The sequence below is a fragment of the Lycium ferocissimum genome, chromosome 5 (assembly GCF_029784015.1).
Source record: "Lycium ferocissimum isolate CSIRO_LF1 chromosome 5, AGI_CSIRO_Lferr_CH_V1, whole genome shotgun sequence".
Classification (NCBI taxonomy): Eukaryota; Viridiplantae; Streptophyta; class Magnoliopsida; order Solanales; family Solanaceae; genus Lycium; species Lycium ferocissimum.
In genome coordinates this window covers 1,809,378-1,834,991 of record NC_081346.1, presented here as the reverse complement: position 1 = coordinate 1,834,991, position 25,614 = coordinate 1,809,378, and the positions used below count along the sequence as shown (strand labels likewise).

The window sequence follows — 25,614 nt, the reverse complement described above, 5'->3', positions numbered from 1 at the left end:
CCATCATGTGATATCATAGAGGTTTTTTTCGAGAAGTCTCTTTTAATAAATGAACATGATGATGGTATCATGTAGGACTAAAAGAAAGACTGAAACAATCTTTCATAATACCATCTCAGTATATTTATGTACCATGTTGGTATCATAATTATGGGGTCATCTCAGGTAAATAATGAGGTAAGAAAGTAAGGGAGTTACGGGCGGATAATTATTTTAGTTTAAGAGGGCAAGCGCGTTCTTTCCCCAATTTTTATTTGTACAGCAGATACGGTTCTGTCTGCCCAATAGTCGGCAAATCCGTTTTGATCCAGTGGCGGAGGAACACGCAACGGAGGGGATCGTAAAAACAAATAAAATTTTTGATGGCATTAATGTAATAGAAACATATGCTCAAACTTAGGGCGTGACATTTTCAGTCTCCTTATCAGAATTCTTCGCTCTACTTTGTCAATTGGATTCTTGCCATTCAAGTTGAACCGAGGTTATTTAAGGAAATAGATACATGAGTTGGCGATAAACTAAAGGGAAATATGAGCTGAAAGTCAGTTTACAACAAGGCAAGACAGTAGCTAAGAAGATGAACATGAGCATGGAGCTGCAAGATGCTTAGAAGTTGGCAGACAGTTACAAAACTTCTTTTAGAGTCAATGAGCATTTAGATTAATTAGTTGCAGTCCATGTGAAGTCAGCTAGACAGTAGTCAAATTAACTGCATTTGCACGCGCGACATTGTTTTAAGATTGATATCCAATTTGTCTATAAGAAACCTAATACGCTCTAAAATCTATACTAACACATATAACACAGAGAGACATCGGGGAAACTAAGCACCGCAAAAATCTTCAGCTCAGCAGTGAGTAGCCAGTAAGTCGGTAACCATTGAGACAATTGTTGTTTTACCATAAAAGGCATCTATGGCTTCCTCATTTTGGATCTCGCATACCTGAATAGGACCGGGGGGGGGGGGGATTTAATAACATCACTACAAGAATGAAAATCCGTAGAATGTACTAGCAGTAGCATGTTAAGGTCAGAGAAGAGTACTCTATGTTCATGCCACCCCGATCAGAAGATGGTAATGTGCTTCCTTGAAGTGCATTCAGCGCTTCAGTTGCTTGTTCAACGCCCTATAGAAACAAAAACTAAACACATAACTGCTGGGAATATGACTATAATAACATCCCTTTTCCAGTTAGTAATATATGTAGATGTATGGTTGCTTATGTACTTTCCAACTCCACTTCCTTTTTTTACAGAAAATAGCACAAGGAAAGTCTAATTTTTCCTGAATGACAGCAGCAAATACCAGAATTGTTGAAAATTCCGAACACATGACCATGTCTCTGGGATATTTCTAAATGCAGGTAAATTAGCTTCATTTTTAAGTCTTTGACCTGATGGCAAATTTACATTTTGCTGTAGCCACACTAAGAAGCTGAGAGTACCTCAAAATCAGCAAAAGCAACAGGCATCCCGCCTCTTGCACGCACCTTGAGGGTGTTAAATCCAGGATACCTGGCAGTAAAAGCCATATAAACAGTCAATTATAGGTAGCCTCTAGCAAGTTACTTAAAGAGACGGTACATATGAGCCAGAAAAATGTCTTAATATAATATTGCCATTCTGCAGCTAGCTCTTACAGAACCAACTGCTTAAGCGTATAAACACTGGGTTTCAAGAAAGAACCAAAAGCGAAAACCCTCCTGTGCAGGAGTTATAGAGGAACTTACTGAGAAACAACTTGCTTCAGTTCATCCTCAGTGCAATTTGGACCAAGATTGGCAATAAACAGAGTGGAGCATGGTTGTGCACCATCTGTTGTCTTCTCGTTTTGTTCCTATACCATCAAATCCAAATGAGACGCTAAAGTTGCATATGTTCATGCATTGGATTGAAGAGCACTTGCTGCAAATATATATATATATATATACAGCAAAACTTTCCTTGGAAAGAAATAAGAACTCCAGCAAAAGGAATTCATCAGTTAAAAAAAAAAAAAAAAAAAACCATGACTCGTCCTAGATGATTGCTCCAAAATAAAAATAGTGAAATAAGGCTGGTGTCTTCTTCACTAAGAACTAAACATGCAACAGTAATTTGCGGCGCTTGCACATTTGGCGGTTTTATAAATGTATATAATCCTACACACACACATACATTTTTATTCCAATTTTCAAAATTTGAAGGGCACACATTTAGAGCTTCATTTAATCTGCTTGCAATGCATATAGAACAGTCCAGTGTCCAACACATGCTACAGATAGAGGGTAATATATAGACTTACACTTTTCGGGTCCAAAGCCTGGTCAGGCTCCACCACTTTCTCCTCCCTGTTCCGTGATAGAAAATAATAAGCCTTCCATGACAGATTAAAGCAACAGACCTCAAATAACCCATGTCTCTATAAGTAAAATTTAGTTTGAGAGTCAACAATGCTTGACCGTTTCTCTTCCGAAGAATCATCATTTGTGCCAGAATCAGAATAGTCCGGCTCGGAAGGATCAGAATCCATATCACCTGAATAAGCAAATAGTGTTAACATGTTATGAGGCCCACTTAGAATATTGGACGAATTTATTTCCTCGTAGGAATTCTTAAACAAAGGGCACATGAGAAATACAGATATTCTTGGCATCTAAAATGTGGCCTTGGAAGCATGAGCAAAGATCAAAGCTATTACCTTCATCGCCTGATGTGTCTTTGTCATCTTTGTTGAACTTGCTTCTGTTGTCAATAACTACATAAGGTCCTCTTCCTGAGAATAACCATCTAAATGAGCCAATAGAAGCAATAATCATAAAAAACGAGAACTGGAAAAGAAATTTCCCATTTTATTGGATATCTGATGGAATGAGACTCAAAAACTTTATTGATATAAAAAAAATGTCAACTATTGCAACAAATTTATACCCGGAACTTGTATTCTTCTAGAGTTTGATCTCGCCGGTTCAATATGCAAGGTGGATCCAGTTTGAGGATCAAACTTTACACCCTGAAATTGGGATTGGTAAAGGACAAGAAAGATACAGATTGACTAAACTAATAAAGTAAAAGTAGAATGTCTACATGAACCTCAAGACAGATAGAAACAAACTCAATTAGAATTTGTTTGTTCCCTTTTGCACTTAATGGACAAACAAAGTCAATTAGAATTTGTTTTTTCCCCTTCGCACTTAATGGACACTGTGGGGCTTTTTAGTGTTAGAAGAAGGGGAGTGACAAAACAAAACCAAATTAAATCATCAGCAGCCACAATTCATAATGCAAAAGATCACTTATTTGCAAATGAATTAAGAGGCCCAGATACTAAGGCCGGGTTTTGTTGTGAATAGTTGGATAAATTTAATATTTCTGAGCCCCTTTATCTTTTACACAGAACACAAACAGAACTTGGAATAAGGTGGTCTTAGAAGCAGCATATATGTAATTTCCTAGATCCAAGCAGAATGTGGAACATAACTAGACCTACTCAGATTAGATATCTCACATTCAGGGCATGCATGGCTGCCATTGCTGATGGATGATCAATAAAAGTAGCAAAGGCAACAACCTGCATAATGGAAAGAAGATGATTAGGAATTGGATCGTAATTTTAAAAGGGCTCATTGAGACTAGAATTAATGGGGAAAAAATGGAGCTGGTCTTTCGCTACCAATTCCTTCATTTTCTATTTGAGAAATTCTGAAAAACTTCATAACAGAACAAAGCTTAGACATTGGTCATGTTGTCTTCAATAACAAACAATTAGTAACTAAAATATTACTTTCCTCACCAAAGAAATTGCACAAGTCTCTCTAGTATGTGGAATAAGCTAAAGTAAAAATGGTCTTTGCCTACATCTGCTCGCATTGTGTATCTTTCGAAGAAGAATGAAGATACAATTCTATCTTCACCAAATCCTAATCAGAAATGAAAGCCTGAATTATTTCTAATAGAAAGTGAAAACCTTTCTGTCTACAAAATTTAAGTAACCAACAATAACTTTCAGAAATCGATATATCGTACCCAAAAACTTTCAAACTTCATTCAACTTCACATCCACCATGCTATTAACTGCTCCAGTTGCAATTCCTCTTCTATTAATTTCAACTAATAAAATTAACTTCTTTCCAACAAGTTAGTCACCGAGTGTTACGAACACCGACGCTCAATGCAGATAATCATACAGTTGCTTCGTGCTAAAAATGAAGCATAACTATTCACACAGGCAACTCAAAAATCCTTACTAGATCACTTAGTAGCTCGCTTTTTAGCATAACTATTCACATAGGGACCAAAAACTGCTACAAGGACAAAATAGGACTATTGATGAAATTTTCTTATTCCTCTATCTTCTCTCATATACAACCAGAAAAATTTGATAACGAAGCATTTGTAATTTTGTTATTACCAGTGTGTACTCAATATATAACAAGTATTTACTCACTATATAACTATTCACATAGGCAGCGAATTAGGAACATTAGAGCCTGTTTGGATGGGCTTATAACTTATGGCTTATAAGTATATTCCTAACTTATGGCTTTTGACTTATTTTTGTTATTCTGGCTTAAATACAAGTGCTTAAAAACACCTTTTTATCTTACACAAACACTACAATAGTGCTTAAAAGCTATTTTGGCTTAAGAACACCTATTATAAGCCAAAATATAAACAGGCTCTTAGTCACCGAGTGTTATTAACACTTAACGCTTAATGCAGATAATCAGACAGGTGATTCATGCTAAAATGAAGCATAACTACTCACATAGGCGCTAAAAAACCCTTATTTGGTCACTCAATAGCTTCGCATCTAAAATAGGCAGCGAATTAGAAAAGAGAGAGATAGAGAGGTCGCATTCGTACTAAAATGAGGCTCAATGCAGATAATCAGACAGGTAATTCGTACTTCAATCAAGCATAACTACTCACATAGGCCACTCAAAAACCCTTATTAAATCACCTAATAGCTTCACCAAATTTTAGCATATAAAATAGGCAGGGAATTAGGAAAGAGAGGATACCTGATTTCCTCGACCAGTGTATTTGAGTTGACAAGATTCAAAACCATGACGCCGGCGAAAGAGGTTATGAATCTCACGAGCTTTAACATCGTCAGGAAGTCCAGATACAAACAGCGTTTTTATATCATTTTGCTCATTGCTGTTGTAACCATATACTACTGGTTGAGTTACGTAGTAAGGATCGTACCCCGGCAATTGAGCCATTTTTGCGGTAGAGGAGGTGAATGCAAGGGCCTTCCACAGTACAACGACTTCAGCACGGCGTACAAATATTCTCACTTGTTTTTACGGGTCCGTTTTTCTCAGCTTGCGGTGGTTATCTGATTAACTAGCCCTATATCCACGGGTCCAACGTATTTATTCACTTTAATTAATCCATCTTTGAGATTTGTATTTTGTAAATAATTTTTAAAAAAATTTCATTGTCATGACAATGAAAGTTATTCATCGATGTAAAAAATAAAATTAGTATGAAGGTGAGAAAAAATTAATATTTTAATTCTAAATTTTTTCTTTTAAATTGTTTAATATGTTATATGTATACCGATAAGTTAATATCTATCAATATTAAGTAACTGTTCAGATCCAAATATAAGAACCATTGTGTTGTATATATTGAATTTTTTACAAGCAAAACTAATAAAATATTTTTATTAAATTAATCAAAAAAATCAGTTACATTATAATTTTTTATATTAGCAATTATAGATAAAATAAATTGTTACAGAGAAATCAAAATTAGAAAGATATAAATCGTAAATCACCAAATTTTAATTCCGAAATTAAAGTATGAAATAATACATATTTATAAATGTAAAAAAACAATAATCAGAGAACATAAAGAAGAGTAAGATAAGTAAAGTATTGACAAAGAAGGAAAATGGGGATAAAAGTAATTGTCCATGTTAATATATCAAGACAAAGAAATTTTTCTTCTTCTTATTTTACCCTTCACATTAATTGCTGATTTTACTTCATTTATTAATTCTTAAAGACCGTAATAAGAGGGAGATCTTAAAGAACGTAATAAGAGGAAGAAGAGAGGCAGTACATTGATTTAGTTTAAACACTCAGCGTGTGATATGTGTTTACCTACTGCTCTTATCATCCTAACTAATCCTAATTAGGGGACGCTCGTATTTTCTGAAAAAGTACATCCTCTAAGGGGTCACATGAGTAAAAATTAATCTGCATATTTAGACTAAATTAACTCAATATATTAATTAAATAATTTAATACGCTGAAAATATGTACTATATTAATTAATACTTTCTTTATTCGATTTATGTGATACAGTTTGAATTTTAAGAGTCAAGCAAGAATTTTTTTGACCGCTATATATTTGTTTTTTTTTTAATTCTCAATTATTATAATTTATATTATATTATTTTTTATGTTTTTTTATATATATAAATTAATTTTCATAAAATTTAGAAATTGCGTATCCGAATTCATAGTCCATTCAAGAATTATGCGTATTTGTTTAATTGATGTTAAGTGCACAATTTATTGTCCACATGAAATTAAAAGTAGTTGATTGAAGTGTACAATTTATATAGCTCTTGATACAAGCATTCATTGCGTGTACAATTTGTAAAGCTTGTGGTACAATGAATGCTTGTACCACACTTACATATAATAGATAGAAAAAAAGAAAAATATAGAATAGAAAAATAGACATATATTTTTAGTAATGTAACCAAGTAATATGGGACGAAGGGAGTAGTACTTCATTTATTAATTCTTAAAAAATGTGAAAAGTCGAGTATAGTAATGTGGTCAAGTAATCTGGGACGAAGGGAGCACTTCATTTATTAATTCTTAAAGAACGTAAAAAGTCAAGTAAATTGGCCAAGTAATCTAGGACGGAGGGAGTACTTCATTTATTAATTCTTAAAGACCGTGAAAAGTCTAAATTAAACAAGTAAAAGTGCATGGAGAAAATAAATATGTGTCGGAAAATTAAAATTGAAGTGCATACATGTATACATGAGAAAAAAATAAATATTCAACAAGAACGTGAAAAGTAAAAAATGAATAAGTAAAAGTACACTGAGGAAATAAATGTGTGTCGAAGAATTAAAATTGAAGTGCATACGCTTATATATGAGAAGAGAATAACTATTCAGTACTATAACATATGTTTACGTGAGATTATTAATTCCTAAAGAATGTGAAAAGTCAAAAGTGAACAAGTAAATGTGCACGAGGAAATAAATAAGTGCATACGTGTATACATAAAAAGAAAATAAATATTAAGTACTATGACATATGTCTATGTGGGTTAAAAAAGTAGTTGGTTAGAGAGTACAAGTTATATAACCTTTAGTATAAGAATTCATTAAGTGTACAATTTTTGAAGCGGTTGGTACAAGGAGGGACAGCTGTGTTCGTCCCTCCACCGCTCTTATAAAAATAAAAATATATTCAAGAAAACGTGAAAAGTAAAAAGTGAACAAGTAAAAGTGCACGGAGGAAATAAATATGTGTCGGAGAATTAAAATAGAAGTGCACACGTGTATATATGAGAAGAGAATAAATATTCAGTATTATGACATATATCCACGTGGGATTTATTAATTCTTAAAGAATGTGAAAAGTCAAAAGTGAACAAGCAAAAGTGCACGGAAAAAATAAATGTGTAGAAAAATTAAAATTGAGCTGTATATGTCTATACATGAGAGGAGAATAAATATTCAGCTAAAAAACGAAAAGTCAAAAGTGAACAAGTAAAAATGCATGGAAGAAATAAATGTGTCGGAGAATTAAATTTGAAGTGCATACGTCTATACATGAGAAGGAAATAAATATTAAGTACTATGACATATGTCTACGTGGGATATAAAAATAGTTGAATAAAGTGTACAAGTTATATAGCTTATGGTACAAATATTCATTATGTGTACAATTTGTGAAGCTCACGGTACAAGTTGACGAAGCTGTGTTCGTCCCTCCTACGGCACTTATATATATTAGAAAAATGATATGGATATGGATTTAAGTTATAATAGTAGCAAATAACTCCTACTTTACTAATTAATGACATTATTTGTTGTTTATCTGTAATTATTTTTATAAGTGATATGATGATATAAATATTACCCTACAACTCAACATTGATTGGTAGGGAAAAAAAATATTTTCTACTTCATTCCTTGCCGAAAATTTAGTATATTAATATTAGCGAATTAAGCGAATCACATATCTCAAGTGATATACGAGTCAAATCAGTATCCATTTTATGGATAATTTGAAAAGCTAGAAATAGTTATGTATTTAGTTCTTTGTTATGGAGTGATGTGGAAATTTATCAAAAGCTATATTCGACTTTAATGAATTTAACTATTTAAGGATGAAATAAACAGTGCAAATACAATGCTACATGAGTGATAGGTTGGACTACCCCACTTCACTAACTATTTTTTCAGAAAATGTGTTGCTTTTATGTTGTTGCAGGTGTGATTCAAATACCCAAAAAATGATTATTGTAACGATAACTTTGAAGGCTAATAGTATTGCTTCATTCATGCTTATGATAGCGCAATTCATTATGCAGGAAAAGATGTTATAGCTGAAGCTTTAGCGATTTGTAAAAACAATTTATTTTGTCGTAGCTCAAGGATAGAAAAATATAAATATTGTCAGACTCGTTAACCATGACTCAAGTGGCGTGATAGGAAAATAACTGCATCTTGAGATGTAAGATATTTGGCATTTCAGGCATTATATAACTTTATTATATAAAGTAGACGTGCTAAACTTGTAATCATAGATTACTTGCTTTATCCTTATTTCTTTAAGTCTCTTGGTTATTGCTTTATACAAATGATTAGTATTTGAAGTAATAATGCTTATCAGTTCTGGAAAAAAGGAAAAAAAAAAAAAAATTTCCCATAACTTCCTCATCAATTGCTTTTACTTACACATAACTAAAAGGGAGAAGGGCCAAGTGGGACGAAGAAGGATCGCGAAAGTACACATTTTTACCATGTCCCCCAAATTATTCCTGCCGACATCAATTAAATACAACACACAATATGTAGAAAAACCAAATCACTAAAAATAACAACAAATCACCATTCAACAATGATCAAATTCAACGAGGAATAAACAAAAGTGTATGGTGATAATACAAACAACCAATCGAAAATGCTATCCCAATAAACAAACTCAAAAAAAAAAAAAAAAAAAAACTACATCGGTTCACACAGTGGGGATTAACATTTAACTGAGCAAATTAAGATGACGGAGATAAGAACCCAGCACGTTCTTCATCCATAAATAAATCATCAGTTTTCCTTAACGCAGCATGAATCAACACCACGAATATCCCAACTGCTAACGATATCAAAATATTGCTAGTAGCATGAGTTAACAGCAACAAACCGACTGTAACAACAGCGAGTACAATCAGAACCACACGATCCGATATCAAACGGTTAAAAATCACCAACGGCTCATCACGAAGGAAATACAGGAACAACCAAACAGCCATTAAAACAATGAACACGATAAGCGAGATCGGGTGCCATAAAAGACTTAGAAACACAATTCCAAGCACTATCAAGGCATAGTTCATTTGGAAGTATGAGAAATTGGTTTTGATTCGTGAAAATGCATCACTGATACCTGAAGGAAGTTTAATTGAGTGGAGATTGAACATTTCTTTCCATGGACGGCGTGTACCTAAACCTTCTCTAATCACCTGTTTTGCCCTACTTATGTATTCCACGTTTGGTGGACCGGAAGATGACGTAGGTATTGTGCCGTAGTTCGTCATTTTTTTTGGCCGGAGATACTGAAATTAGAGAGGACTTTTAGCAAGTTTTGTTTATTTGCTGTTCTGAAATTGGAGCTAAAAGGGGACGGAGTGAATGAGGGGTATCACATTTAATGTTGAATAGTTTATAAGGAGAAAATGATAAAAAATAGTCCTTTATGTTAGAGGGTAAATTAACAATAGTCCTTTAAGTATGCACTTAAACAGTTTTTGTCCTTTAAGTTCGCCAAAAGTTAATACTTTTACTCCCCGTCAAAATATTTAATAATTTGTGTTCGCTTGATCTGACGAAAATTGGGGGCAAAAAAGATTTAATTATAAACACAATTTTTTTTTATATCAAATCCTAAAATGTGCAACTCAGAAAACTGCACCAGACACAAATAAAATATTAAACAATTTATGTTTGCATTGACGAAAATTGTGGAAAAAAAGATTTAGCCATAGACACAAAAAAGTTCCGTAAATCCTAAACTGTGATACAACGTTAGATACAAAAAATATTTTAAAAAAGCAGCACAAACTACACCTTAAAAGTTGCACTAGACTTTAGAAATAAATTTAAAAAATAATAGAAACTGAAAAATTCTACCTTTAAATGTGAGTTCCTGATAAGTTCTTTTTTTTTTTTTTTTTTTTTAATAGTTTCGTCAAATGCAATAGACAGAATTCGATAAATATTTAACAAAGTGCTAACTTTTGACAAACGTAAAGGATCAAAACTCTTTAATGCATACTTCATGGACTATTTTGAACTTATCCTCAAACATAAGGAACCATTTTTGTTATTTTCTCAGTTTATAAGTTGTGTGAAAATATGAAGTCTCAGCAACATAAAGCTAAGCGCCACGTGGCAATTGATAGCTGTCTCCGGCCCATTCTTGCCACGGTGTTTCTTTACTTGTTTATTTACTTTTCACAAATTTCATTAGACAAAATGATTTTTAAATCAATAAATATATAATAAGTTAAGTTAAAAGGATAGCTGAAATTTCTGAAATTTCAACTATGTCACATCCAATCATACCTTTCATTTTAGTTACACATTATAGGGATAGATATCAAAGTGAAAACTGATAAAAAGGCCGATTAAATTTTGAACCCAAGATATTTTTGTTTGAATTGTACTAACTGATTAGTTATTTTCTTTCGGTTAATCTTACAGGTCGCATTTAGCTGGATACAAAATTTAACAAAGAAAAACTCTTAATATATATTAAAGATATGTTTAGAACTAATGATTTTAAAAATGAATGCACACGTCATTAAGGATAGATTTAAAGCATTTTCAAATATTAAAAAATATCATTTTCGAATAGAATAAAAGAAATGTTGTGAAACAGAGAAAAAATATATTATCTCCTTCAATAGCTGCTTTTCATTTGTCCAAGTGTACTCTTGTACCAATATTATATTTGTCGGCCTTTCTTTGGTGACTACGCCAACTACTTTCTTAATTATCTGTATTTGTCTAAGAAGAGGTCAACATTTTGATAGTACAAAAGGGGAATATCTTTTAATTATAACTTTATAGCTAGCGTAAGCATGGCACATTGAACACATTCAATTTTGTCCAAGTTAGATAGATCTCACTTTGACCTAACACGATGATTCAATCGATGGTTTTCATTCGTGAAACTCAAAGAAGCGTTTGAGAGAGAACACAGATGACGAACTCAATTTTTTTTATTTTATAACTTGCTCAAGCTTAAATGAATTAGATTATGACTCTTTTATTGACTTGACGCAAGTCAAAAAAATGTAATTTTGGGGGTCAAAATCTAACCCAACATACAAAATCAAATCTCGAGATTTAAAAATTAGAATTATGTCAGTTTGGAAGAATTATGTTAAGATGCAAAAAAAAAAAAAAAAAAACAAGAAAAAGAGGTGAGGGTTTAATTTGGGTCATGTTGGGTGAGTTTATCACCCGTTCTTTGATTCACTTTGACCAAAAACACTTTAGGCTAATTACAATGCGTTGAAAAATCCTATATTAATCCTCTATTAGGGGTAACACTCTAAGATTCATATTAGGGGTAAAATACTTCCTAACAAAAATAATTAGAACCCGAAACCTCTAATTAAGAATGAAAGAATACTTACTCTTCTACTACAATCTTTATCGATTAGGGTAATTACGTTATGACTAGCTTAATAATTTAACCCGTTTTAATCCATGCAAATTAAACCCAATCCGTCTCACCCCTACGAGAGACGTGAGACATAAATGTGAGGAAGTGGGCAGAATGTCCCGAGAGGGCCCAACAGTAAAACAAAAGCTCCATAGTAGAGGGACTTTTGGCAATGGCCCAAGAGTTGGTTGATTAGATATAGTATTTAGATGATACATAATTACATAGTAGTGGGAGAAGGTGAGGGCGATAAGACCACACTACTAAACGTCGTGGGGACGGCGATGATTTAAAGACGGGCAAAGGCAACAACGAAGTCGGCCACTAGTAACCACGTGGATTGTCGCGGTCTACACGAAAAAGCTCCTTTTTATTTGTTTTTCTTCTTTGTCCTTTTTCTACTCCTTCCTTCTCATATTACTTGATCACTTTCTTTTTTGCACGCCCCTTAATAAATTATAAATAAAAGATGAATTTTACTATCTTACCTCTATCTCCCTCCAATAAATATATTCAAATCAATATTGACTATTAACAAAAACATTTAATACTAAGGATAAGATGGGAAAGATTTAATTAATTTTATAAATGAACAAGTAATTTGGTCATGTATTTTTATTAATGTGGCCAAGTAATATAGGATCGAGGGAATACAAAAAGGAATAAGTAGGAGTATTTCATCCATCTCATTTAATGTGATGTACTTTTCTTTAATTGTTTTTGGTTTAACAACCGGTGTTTGATATCCGCATTTGAGTTCAGATTTTGATTGCGTAGGGCCCATTCGGGGGACGCACTCTCTAACAAGTATTTTTTTATACACAGGGCATGAACCCGAAATGTCTGATTAAGGGAGTAGCAGCCTCATTCGTTGCACCATATCCTTTGGTGGTAATGTATTTTCCTTTAATTAGTCTAGATGTGAATGTTATCTTTTTCTTTTTAAATTATGTCATTTTAACATTTTTATTTTATCCTTAATGACAACTTATTGAGACACGTTTAATATAAAATTTTAGTTTTTACGAAAGGACGGTAACATGAAAAAACATGTAGGATTCTTACCACCAATCGTTTAAAATGAATTTCAGCTACTATGTAAATACTCTCTCCGTCCCATAATAAGTGTCATCTTAGGAAATCAAGACATAAATTGGTTAGTTTTTCCAACTCTACTATTAGACAAAAACTGACAAGTTAAAATAACATTTAAATGATGATTGGAAAAGCCACATAGTAACTTAGTATTGTTGGATTCCCAATGTCAAAAGATTTACTACTTGTGCATGCTCTAATCAAGAGGCAAAATTAATTAATTTTTATTATATAGGAGTAATTTAGTAAACTTTACATTGCATTATTGATTTCTTAATATGCGTGTTTTTTTATTGAGGTGACACTTATTATGGACGGAGAGAGTATTTATTTGCGTGTCAATTTGTTTTTTAAAGTCAAAATACAATGACATAAGATGGGTCGATGAAATATGAAGTAGCCGTTTGGCCATAAACATTATTCTTTTTTTCGAAATTTGTTTTCACTTTTTTTACTTTTAGGCGTTTGGCCATAAATATTAGGAATACAATTCCGTAGTTGTATTCCGAAATACCAAAAATAAGAAAAACTTGTTTTTAAAAAAAAATTCACTTTTTTACACTACATTTCACCAAAAACTACAATTTCAAAAATTATGGCCAAACACAACTCCAGCTTCAACTCCAACTTCAAAAGTTCCAAAAAAAGTGAATTTATTTTTGGTATTTATGGCCAAACGGCACTGAAATAAGTGCTGATTAAAAAAGTAGCTTAAAAAGAAGTTCTCGAGAAAAATCTGGCAACGTGAGTGGTGGATTGAGTTTCCCCAAGTCAATTGGAGTGGGGAAGCATGATGCGATCTTAAATTGGCCAAGTTTCCAAATGATACTATCAATAATTAAAGCTTCAAGTGCAGAAGAACAGAACCCCATGTGAACCTTTTTCACCATGAGTGCTTGCTTCAAGTGTTTATTACTCAATTCATTTTTAGTTATTATTTTTCGTTTATTGTTAGTCAAATTGCATGGATTTTGATTCACCTTTCAAGATGTATTTTTTTAATCATATTAATATGAAAAAAATTACAACTTATAGTATTTTCTTACAATTTTCAAACATTTGAATTTGAATTTTAAAATATTAAATTAATCTAGTTCAATTTAATTTCGAAGATTGACTAAATTGACTCTCGAGAAGCGAAACGTGACAAATAAAAGTTAACGAAAGGGTAGTTTTTAAGCATTTAATATTAAAATTTATTGGTTCGAATAATTTAAATTGAGCCAAATAAACTTACAAATTTCTAAATTCGACCACAATTTTTTTTTAATAAAGGTGACGAACTTTCAGCCATCCCATCACATTTCTTAGTGCCGCATCTACTTAATGAATCCACCCTTATGCAGTATTCCATATTTCCCAGTAAAGTCGAGCTTAAATTATTATATCTCGTGAATTGGTGGTAGTACTTAACCTTTAGGAACTCTTTATGGGCTCTGCCAAAAACAAGGTTACAATAGGAGTGTATCACAAAAAAATGTAATTATTTATATTTGTTTGATGAGTAATGCGAATTTTTATCTATTTGTTTCATCTTCTTTATCAAAATGGAAGACGTTGTATTTAAATTAAGGTAAAAATTTCATGACATCAGGATTTCACATTCGTGAATTTAGAAAAACAAATTTGGAAAGACTTTTGAAAAAGTTTTTCTAAGCAAGTGCTTTTGTCTAAAGAGTAATTTGTAATAAGCTATTTTGGGAAATAGACAAGTCAAAGAACAACTATATTTTCTTTTCAAAACTATTCCAGAGAAATCTTTTCTAACAATTGGACAAACCGGCAGATATGTATAACAGAGAGAAGAAATCCGATTTTTGGGGTTGATATTCGACAATGGATCAAGTCTCCATCAAGTTGGGTATTTGTATGGCAAAGTTCTAGATAAATGTGTCTTTTTCTAGTCAAAAAAATATAAAAATTTGTTTGGGCATTATCGATTTTCTTTTATAGGAACAAGCATTTTTTTCCTTGAAAACATACTTCACCAGATAATGACGAGAGGATTAGTTTGCTATGTCTGCTTCTCTTTAGAAAATGGCACAGTGAATGTCATCCATAATTTATAGGTTGAAAATTAGTATATGAACCATCATGAGCTATATCAACAATGAATGAACCAGCAGAACACTAAAAACACAATCAGAAAGAAAAAAAAAAAAGAGGGAGGCTTCAATATGAAGCTATTTAATAAAAGGATTACTCAAGACATTCCGAGTTACTTAAATGGTTATTCTAAGTGCTTGAAATAGCAAACTAAAGTCACTTTTATAATTTTTTTAATAAAAAAGTCACTAATATTGTTTCCATAAAATAACTCTAGCGGGAAGCCACCTTTTCCTCACCACATTTATTACAAGGCAATGCGATGTCACCTTAAAAGCTTCCAGTTGAATCAAATTCATTGCTTAAACAATCACTAAACAATTGGAGATAAGCTAATAAAGTCACTTTTCTTTCTCTTGTATTAAAAAAGTTACTCATCTTTTGCTATTTCACTCAAAAGATTACTCAAACAGAAATGTGACATATTCAATCACTTTCTAATGATGTAATACTCGATCCTTTAAGCCAACAAATAGAAAATATTAAATTCACTCATTTTAACCAAAAATCTCCAATCCAACTTAACGAAGGAAATTCGTAAAGAAACTTATATGCACTTAATAATCTACGGACTGTTAAACCTGGTATTATGATCCTTGAATTGTAGTTCCGATATAACTTTGTCTACGAACCACATGAACCCAAAAAGAACCAACCCACAACCTGCAGCGGGGAAATGGAAAAAAGTGGAAAGATAAATCAATGGCAGTTACAGGTTTTAATTATTAGCACTATTATTTTGTGTCAAATAGGTGTCTGAATTGAAAAATTATATATATTCTCTTGATTCAGCAGTTTGGTTGCCTTCAAGTTTCCAATAATAGATTAAAGAAAGTTGGCCAAAGATCCGTTGGTGTTAAGGGATCAGCCTAGAGTTAATTGCTTAATTATTATGATACTCAGCACTACCTAACTTATTTTTCCTCTTTTTTTTTTTTTTTTGCCTCCTTCTAGAAATAAGGGAATTAATTCGTTTAGATCTTGAAAAACAGGATGATAGATACCCTCAAACTAAGAATATGTTGTTTGTTCGAAATCAGTAAGCAAAATAGACATTATGGAGTGCATTAATCCAACGTGCCAAACATTAGACCCACAAAGCACTAGTAGTATCTTATGCAATGAAATTAGTTGAATAATTAATAAAAGGAAAGAAGGATTTCGTCTACCAAATATTGACCAATCTGCTGAGGTAAGGTTGGTACAAACAGAGGTAATACATATTCACCATTATTTCAGATCACATTTGTCTAGAGTTTAACTACTATACATTAACAGTACAAATAAACTTAACACCGTGGATAACGTATCAATCAATTACATGTAACTTCTTGGAAACATGGATTGTTATTTGTAAACCTGCAAATCATGGTATGCAAATGACCTATTATAAAAGATATAAACTACACTAATACCATAAACATTTTTATATATCAGTCTATTAAAATATATTGTAACGAATAATCTGCCTTATTTCTACGTCACTAATTTCATCGTATTTTTTTTTCCGCAAAATTAAACCTTCATCCTATAGAACTTCTGCATCAAAGTTGAAAATAATACTATTTTCTATAGTTAAACTACTTACTAGCACTTGATGTATTGTATCAAACCAAGTAATTTAGCTTTAGCAGCTAAAAACTAGAGTGAGAATACATTGTTAAGTGGAAAATGCAAGTATGAAAGACATGCATCTTGCTCTAGTCTAAACACTTGGTGTAAGTAATGTTTATCCTAACCCTTAAAATTTACTATTTCAAGAACATTAAAATCATAAGTTAAACTCTTGGTGCAACCTTAGACAATGTTAGATAATTGGTGCTACCTAAGCCAATGTTAGATTAATACAAAAGTGACAATTGTGGAATGGGAAAACTTCAGCTTAAAGCAGAAATAATCAGTGAACTTGAAGGTTACCTTTAAGGATGAAATGTACATGTTCTTAAGTTTTGTCCACTTCCACCATCTCATTTGTATTCCAAGTTTCCACACATATCTTGATTTACAAAACATAGATACCTGTCTGTCCTTGGATTAAAATAACACTTACCTGGCTTTATATATCAACATACTAATGTGACCCCATGACAAAAAACCAAAGAAAATTCTGTATAATATTTGATCTTTTCCTCTCAAATATTGTCAATAATTTGAAGACTGCAAAAAAATGGAGGGCAAACACAAGTTTTTTCATGGAACACTTGAAGTCTCAATTTTCCGTGCCACATCTCGCAAGCCATCTCTTCCCTTCAAGGTAAGTAAATCATTTCAAACAAAAGTTTATCTTGCAATATCATAAAAACTCCGCCTCTGTTGGGAATGATCACATTGCCAGTCCCAATTCCGGATAAAGACCGGAGGGTTGAGGCGTGTTGCCAACTAGCAGAAAATTAGTCTATTTATGATAAATTATCACAATACAGAATACACTGTAATATTTAGTTGATAAATTGCAGGATTGAGTGGGAATGCATAAAATTTTGTTTAAAAAATATCCATTTTAAGGCCTAAGTCCTCTTATTTTCTCTCTGTTTTGGCAGTGCATTTCAGCAAATGGAAAACCTGCATTTGTCACAATCAAGATTGACAACAAGACAGTAGCAAAAACAACACAAGAACGCGATCGCGTTTGGAACCAGACTTTTCAAATCCTCTGTGCTCATTCTCCAAACACAAACATTACTATTACTCTAAAAACAAAATGCTCCATCTTAGGAAAATTCTCAATTCAGGCACATAAGCTCTTAAACGAAGCGAGTTTAATCGAGGGATTTTTCCCACTTTCTATTGAAAACAAAAAGCCAAAGAAGAAACTGAAACTGCAGTTCATCGTGTGGTTCAAGCCAGCAGAATATGAACCGAGTTGGGGAAGAGTATTAGAGAATAGTGAATTCACAGGATTCAAAAATTCGACGTTTCCTCAAAGATCAAACTGCAGTGTGACTCTATATCAGGATGCCCATCACCAACATACATTCCAACCGCCATTTCAGCAGAGACCTAAGAACTTGTGGGAGGATATATACAGAGCCATTGAGGGTGCAAAGCATTTGATTTACATTGCAGGGTGGTCTTTCAATCCTAAGATGGTCCTGGTAAGGGGAAAAACTATTATCATTTCACATTTTGTTGCATGGTTTTATGTGTACGTTTTGGTGTTAGATTGTCGTACATTAGTTGAGGAATGACTTTTTCTTTTAATTAAAGCCAGATTCACCTCAGGTTCTGTTCACCTGAAAATGTTGAGGGTTTGGCATTGACCCCTACCTCGTATATTAATATCCAAAAAGTAAAGACATCAGGGCGATTATAAACCTAACCTCCTCTATTACAATTTGTGAATTGGACATCTCCAATTCATATTTTCTTTTAAGCTCACAAAAAAGTGGAACTATGTTAGAACCATTACCATGGTTAACATCGAGATATGTTAGTACCACTATTAGTACTAATACTTGAGTCGCAAAAAGTTTTTGGTAGGACTCCTCTGTATCACACAGCAAAAAGTTGAGGAATGACTTGCTTTCTCTTTATATGATTTTGGGTAAACCTCACTTCATGAGCTAGCTATGGGCTTAAGTTAGACCCAGTGCCCATTTTCTTAACATGGTATTAGCGTTCTCTTATATTTGGCTGCCCTTGATCTCAATAGAGTAAAGAAAGAATTTCGAGTAAGGTTGAAGGTATGCCCAAAAGTATGTCAGTTGTCCAGGGATAGGATCCAATGGGGACTGGTTTGTTCTAAAAGAGAGGATGTTTTGTTGCACATCTAGTAGCAATGGGATGATCCCAAAGCGACTGGGTCTGCCTTACCCAATGTTGGGCCCTCATGTTATGTTATTCACGCTCCAATTAATCAAGTCTATGCGAGCGAGGTGAGGGTGTTAGATATTCCCAGATTGGTTGAGGATTGACCTAGCTTTTACAGTTGAGTTAGACCTAATGTCCATTTTCTGACATTTGGAACACGGATGGCTTCTCTTTCAGGTGCGAGATCCCAGTGCAGAAATCACACATGCAAAAGGAGTAAAGCTGGGCGAATTGTTGAAGCGTAAAGCAGAGGAAGGTGTGGCTGTGAGGATCATGCTATGGGACGATGAAACATCCTTACCAATCATCAAGAACAAGGGAGTAATGAGAACACACGACGAGGATTCTTTAGCCTATTTCCGAGACACAAAAGTAGTATGCAAATTGGTTCCCAGATTACACCATAAACTACCCTCATTCTTCGCGCATCATCAAAAGGCAATATCAGTAGATGCAAGAAGCCATCTATCATCAATAAGTCGAGAAATCACCAGTTTTCTTGGTGGATTAGATCTTTGTGACGGTCGATACGATACAGAAGAACACTCTTTGTTTAGAACTCTCAACACCGAATCACATTGCTATGATTTCTATCAAACAAGCCTAGCTGGTGCAAGCCTACACAAAGGAGGGCCAAGAGAACCATGGCACGATGCTCACACTCGTGTCACAGGGCAAGCAGCTATGGATATACTCAACAATTTTGAAGAAAGATGGAATAAGCAAATTGGCCCTTCTTTGCTCATTCCAATAAGATCAATTCCAGAACTAAGCAATCAACCAAACATGGCTTCTACTGATCGGGATTGGAACGTTCAAGTGTTTCGATCAATTGATCATGTCTCCGCATGCCCTTTGCCTAGGTATATGACAGTTGAAAGAAGTATTCATGAAGCTTATGTTGAAGCAATTAGACGAGCTGACAGATTTATATACATCGAGAATCAGTATTTCATTGGTGGATGCCACCTTTGGGAGCAAGACCAACATTGTGGCTGCAGAAACTTAATTCCAATTGAGATTGCACTAAAGATTGCGAATAAAATCAAAGCTAAGGAGCGGTTTTCTGTGTATATTGTGATACCAATGTGGCCCGAAGGACTACCAGAGAGCGATTCAGTTCAAGATATATTGCACTGGACTCGGGAAACTAGTAAGATGATGTATAAATTTATAGGTGAAGCGATTAAAGAAAGTGGAGAACAGGGGCATCCTAGAGATTACTTGAATTTCTTCTGTCTTGCTAACAGAGAAGAAGAGATCAAGGGAGAATTTGTTCCTCCCTATTCTCCACATTCTGAGTCACAGTACTGGAGAGCTCAAAAGAATAGGAGATTCATGGTTTATGTACACTCGAAGCTCATGATAGGTATGAAAATTTTCCTCTACTTCTACTCATGTGTTAATTTAGAGGTGACAAAATTAATACATTTTCCGGTAACCTGTCTAACATGCCAAGTTTAAACTGGTTGGGGTATGACCCGTTTGATGACTTAATTCAACAGGTTGAACTTGGAATGACCCATCAGATTATTGAGTCAAAACAGGCCAAATAGTGTAATCGATGGGTAAAAATGCAAACCAAACTCAAACATACAAATCAAGATTGGAGACTGGAAACACAATTCATTTCCAAAAAGAAAAACAAAGAGGGGAGGCTGGGTCATGTTGGGCGGGTTGGGTTATGACCCGTCACTTCACCCAACTCATTTTGAACCTGACAAACTTTGGATGTCTTGGGTCATAATCCGTTCATTGATTTGACTCATTCCAACCCGACCAAGTTTGACCCAACTAGCCCATTTGCCACTTCTGCATGTCATATTATTGATCATTTAGGCTAATAAAGCTTACATGCTTACAATTCTTCAATTTTTCAGTGGATGATACGTACTTATTAATCGGTTCTGCTAACATAAACCAAAGATCCATGGATGGACAACGAGACACTGAGGTTGCAATAGGATGCTATCAGTCGAAAACTGAAGAAGGTGACATAGATCAAAAGGACATTCATGCATATCGTATGTCATTGTGGTATGAACATACTGCACAAGCAGAACAAGTATTCCAAGAACCTCAAAGTTTGGAATGCGTGCATAAAATCCGTTCTATCGGAGATCAAATGTGGAAAATATACAATCAAGATGAAGTAGAAGATATGAAGGGTGTTCATTTGGTCACTTACCCTATGAATGTTACTGCAGAAGGTCATATAGAGGATCTCATGGAGAGAAATGGTCACTTCCCAGATACAGAAGCACCAATAAAAGGGAAAAGATCAAAAGTTTTAGCACCTACAATTACTACATAGACAGAAAATAACGAGTTGGAAGCTCCGAGCCCTCTAACGGATGATCCTGTACATGATGAATAGTAGTAGCAGGTTTCATTATATGTGCAATTTGATTGTAAAATTTCAAAGAGAAGAAACTATCAGTTTCGTGACTACAGACTAGAGCAATATAATAAAAGGAAAAGGAAATACTTCCTCCGTCTCAATTTATTTGTCTTACTTTCCTTTTTAGTCTGTTTAAAAAGAATGCCTCTTTCCTAATTTGGCACCTATTTAATTTTAACATCCCATTTAAGACCACAAGATTAAATTGCATTTTGGTACATAATACATATCTTTAGTCTATGATCACAAGATTCAAAAGGCTTCTTTACTTTCTTGAACTCCGTGCCCAGTCAAACGAAGACAAACAAACTATATCAGAGGGATAGTATTTTACATGTATATGTATATATAAGCACATTGTGAACGCATTAGTCTCTCAGGTTGTTCCATTTCCATGGATTTCAAATTGAATAAAATCCTGAAACTCCCTTACTTCTTCCTTATAAAACACATTCGATAGTGATTTTGTTTTGAATTTTTACCATATCATCACATGATATAGATCACAGCAAGGGGAAAAAATGAATGCTTTGTACAAAGAACTATGTGCAGCTTTCTAGCATATTAAAGAAGAAAAGCTGTGAGTGTGAACACAGCCCATAACAATCTGCAATAAGGTTCAGAAACAAAAGATATGTTTACTTATAACTTCAAAGATGATTTGGACTGCTCATCTTTGTCATATGCAGAAACTTCACGGAAGTTGACAATCATTTCAGCTCTCATTTGCATGAGCTGGGTTATAATTTGCAATTGCATCCTTTAGTTTCTGGAGCTGCATTATATTTTCCAGAGTAAGTTCTTTCAAAGGAAAAATTGAATGGAAGGCGAAAACATGAGGAGTAAAAGAACATATGCTTAGACTGTTAGAAAATCTTATTCTCCAAAAATAAGCAAAAAAGTTTAGGATACCATATTATCAGCAAGTAATGGAGTTCCTACTACAGCGATGTGGTAAACAATTGGTCCTACCTTTGCGAGCGAGCAAGAAAAGGAGTCCAACAGACCGTCAGCTCCTCTATAGAAGTGGAAATATGGAAGTACTTTTATGTTTAAGCTTTTGCACAAGGACTTGTTCTCATCAAAGTTCACCTTAATGAAAAGAATCTCTGGGTGTTTTTCAGCAATCATGCAGATCTGACCATTTAAAAGTGGAAAAACAAACCAATTATCTATTAGGATATTTTGGACAGCAAAAACTTGTTTGGCATTCGCTAGCAGGTGTGTAAAACTGGTAGCAGAAAGACGGGTAAACCAAAATTTTAGACTGCAATAGAAGCTAACCGTAAGCATGGTGATTCAGACAGACAAACCAAAAGACAGAAAAGTGAGCAAAAGAAATTACTAGAAACTTAATGAGGCCAAACCAGATCAATGAGTAAATTAAGAATATACAATGATTGTCTAAGTTGAAATTAAATTGTACGAAATTAGCCCAATATCGAACAATAGGACATAGCAAATCCTGATAGCCATAAGAAAAAGATGTAAGACCAAAGTAAAATGCCCATAACATACCACACATTCATTGCTCTCACTAATTTGGGAACATTTTGCTCAATTCTTCTGTTCTATAAGCTTCAAAAGATACAAAACGGCGCAGGAGAATATTAGGTACTTTTTTAAGAAAAAAAGCGCAGATTAATAAGGCTTAGATGAGGAGACTAAAACTTGAGAATGTCAACAAAGAGAAGGCCTTCTGTCCATGAAATTCTTCTAACTAAATTTCTGTTTTCATAATAGATATATCAAAAGATCCTAAAAGAGATTGATCATGTTATTATGAAGTAATTTTTACCAGAATATTGCATTCATTTATTAGACTTATCTGCTAAAGAGCACAAACCACAGGAGTGCAGAAACAAAAGTGGTGATTATTGTTGCACATCCGACCGATATTTGTGAGAACAATGCATCCCCTAGCTTAGAAAAGCAAAGGTTCATTATTCGGGGAAAGCTTGAATACTCACCTTGGGGAACAATGCACGACAAGAAGCACACCATGTGCCATAAAATTCAACAATCACTAATTTATCTCCAGCTTGACTTAAAGCATCTAAAAATTCTTGAGTTGAATGGATGTCAACCATATTTGGGGCGTTCTTTTCCCACCAATTTGGTTGATCAGTTTCATCAGCACTTGCATGTACCTGATGTCCAGAAAAAGATTACTTGAAACTAGTAAAAACCAGTTAAAAAGTGTAGTTTAAGGGAACAGATGGACCCTCGTGACCTGGTCTAAACTGAGATGAACTACAAATGCAAAACCCAATCTTTAATAAAGTTCCAAAACTTAGTATCTCTCTAAACGAATTAACAATTGAAGTGTTTATGCCAACACCAAATTCCTGGGTTTCCCTCCTACGTACATATCTTTAGTTGTTTCATGATTTTTAAGAGCCATCAATAAGTGTTGTCAATCACGAGGGGAGCTACAAGCTCGTCTACCGGTTAAGCAGAACCCAATAGCTTTAGCTCAAACCTTGTAGTATTTGTTTTTAAAAGCTCAAGTAATATGTATAAATACTTTTATCCAGAATCCAATAAAAAAAACTGTCCTTTCTAGAATCCAGAACCCGTAACCTCAAAATCCTACCAACAAAAAGTTGAATAATTCCCAAGTGAGAATGCAGCAGAACTCTCAAACAGACATATAATAATATACAATAAAAGAGAGATTGATATCAGATCAAGATTGAAAGATACCATAAAATGTAAAGAAAAAGACATACTAGAAATTACCTTGAAAAGAAGCAAAGGCTTATTGGGGGCATAATCAGAAGCATTAACAACATTAGAACCAAGAACCGTTTTTCCCCATGAGTTAAATTTAGCAGTAGGTTTAAAGGGCAGTAAAGAAGAGTATGTTGGGTTTGAATGAAGGGAAAAGGGAGAAACTTTAAGTGAAAACAGAGAGTAGGCCTGCATATTCTGTCTCTCTTTTCACATGACAACTAGTACAACAAAATATACGTTTGAATCTTCGAGTACCAAGTTGTCTGAATCAACAACAAGACGATGAGGCACAGACTATGATATATGTTTGGGATCTTTAGAACAGTGACAGTAATGTAGTTGGATTTATGCTTTCGTTTGTTACTTTCACGGTTTCACCTTATGTTAGTGTTGACACAATAATAGCCAGTAATTTGCCAAAAGCGACTTTTGCTCACGGGTTATTCCAACCCGGTTCCAGCAATTTCGCAAATGCGTCCATAAATATTTATATCAATTTTTTTTTTTTTTTTTTTTTTTTTTGCAATATAATCTGATCAATTGTTTCAACGTAAAATTTGACATAGAGAATTAAAAGTTTTAAAAAACAGTTTTGAGGAGCATTTCAGCTGATAAAGTTTTGAGGCCAGAAAGTTCCATATTGAGGATAAAGTGCTTCTGTAAAAAAACAACTCCATAAAAGAGCTCGAATCCGAAAGCTCGATTTAAAGATAGAGGCGTACTTGCCACTCTACCCTAATCTTTGGTGGTATAGAATCTATCTTTTTGAATTATGTCCGACATTAATGACCCACTTGCCGCCGCTAGTCGTGAATTAAAATAATTGTTTTTACTCACAAAATTTTAAATTTTTTAAGTAAATTATTTCTAAACACAAACTCAAATAATTTTTCCAACTAACAAATACTTTTTTAGGGGGAAAAAAAAAAAAAACCTTCAACCAAATCATGTTCAGAGTACTCCCTAAGTTGGGCCAGGTATATACTTCCGTCTCCATTATATTACCTCAAGTGTATTTAGTCCTTTAAGTTTGTTAAACATGAGTATCATTTTGTCTAACAAACAGAAATCCAATTGAATCCCTACAACTAACAAAAACTGCTGCGCAAAAGCATCACATCTATAGCAAAAGCACGCGAATACAGTAATTTTCACTTGATAATTATTGTAGCCATCATTAGTTGCTCTTCCTTGACTCTTGACCTCTCCCCGATTTGGGTGTTAGAATCGAGAACTTCTAAATTTCATAAATAAAGATTGAGGAAAAAAATTAAAGCAGGGAAGAAGACCTCAATTGCGGTAGATCTTTTACTATAGTCATGCGCTTCGTACCTGCAATTCCCATTAGTTTTATGGCCTTCGTTTGCATAATGACCAAACAACTAGTTATTCTGCTTTTAACACTAGTAAGAGTTACTACCCATAAAGGCAAAAAATCTTCTTCTGATGAACTTCATCGTAATATTCATTTAAGCTTATCTAACATTGAGACGCCAAACTCGATCTATTTTCCTCAGTGAGAAAGAAGTTGAACACTAGATTTTCCCT

At 33.8% G+C, this 25,614-nt stretch overlaps 4 protein-coding genes across 4 annotated transcripts; 1 reads left to right on the top strand and 3 right to left on the bottom strand.

Moving 5' to 3' along the window:
- Positions 1–633: 633 nt before the first annotated feature.
- LOC132055360 (protein WHI4) lies at positions 634–5,314 on the bottom strand. The gene is made up of 10 exons (XM_059447135.1): positions 5,004–5,314; positions 3,488–3,550; positions 2,911–2,992; positions 2,681–2,755; positions 2,442–2,517; positions 2,285–2,330; positions 1,731–1,837; positions 1,446–1,515; positions 1,045–1,127; positions 634–943 (listed from the first exon to the last, which is right to left on the bottom strand). The coding sequence occupies exons 1-10, from the start codon at positions 5,205–5,207 to the stop codon at positions 913–915; spliced, it is 837 nt and encodes a 278-aa protein (XP_059303118.1). The 5' UTR covers positions 5,208–5,314; the 3' UTR covers positions 634–912.
- A 3,727-nt stretch (positions 5,315–9,041) lies between these two features.
- LOC132055359 (PRA1 family protein F3-like) lies at positions 9,042–9,863 on the bottom strand. Its single transcript, XM_059447134.1, has one exon. It carries the CDS (start codon positions 9,781–9,783, stop codon positions 9,241–9,243), a length of 543 nt encoding a protein of 180 aa, XP_059303117.1. The 5' UTR covers positions 9,784–9,863; the 3' UTR covers positions 9,042–9,240.
- A 7,186-nt stretch (positions 9,864–17,049) lies between these two features.
- On the top strand, positions 17,050–21,431 carry LOC132055357 (phospholipase D alpha 4). Its single transcript, XM_059447132.1, has 4 exons — positions 17,050–17,373; positions 17,660–18,214; positions 19,107–20,298; positions 20,810–21,431. Exons 1-4 carry the CDS (start codon positions 17,287–17,289, stop codon positions 21,241–21,243), a joined length of 2,268 nt encoding a protein of 755 aa, XP_059303115.1. The 5' UTR covers positions 17,050–17,286; the 3' UTR covers positions 21,244–21,431.
- A 310-nt stretch (positions 21,432–21,741) lies between these two features.
- Positions 21,742–24,489, bottom strand: LOC132055358 (thioredoxin-like 2, chloroplastic). Its single transcript, XM_059447133.1, has 4 exons — positions 24,073–24,489; positions 23,301–23,480; positions 22,303–22,467; positions 21,742–22,105 (listed from the first exon to the last, which is right to left on the bottom strand). The coding sequence occupies exons 1-4, from the start codon at positions 24,256–24,258 to the stop codon at positions 22,046–22,048; spliced, it is 591 nt and encodes a 196-aa protein (XP_059303116.1). The 5' UTR covers positions 24,259–24,489; the 3' UTR covers positions 21,742–22,045.
- Positions 24,490–25,614: the final 1,125 nt, after the last annotated feature.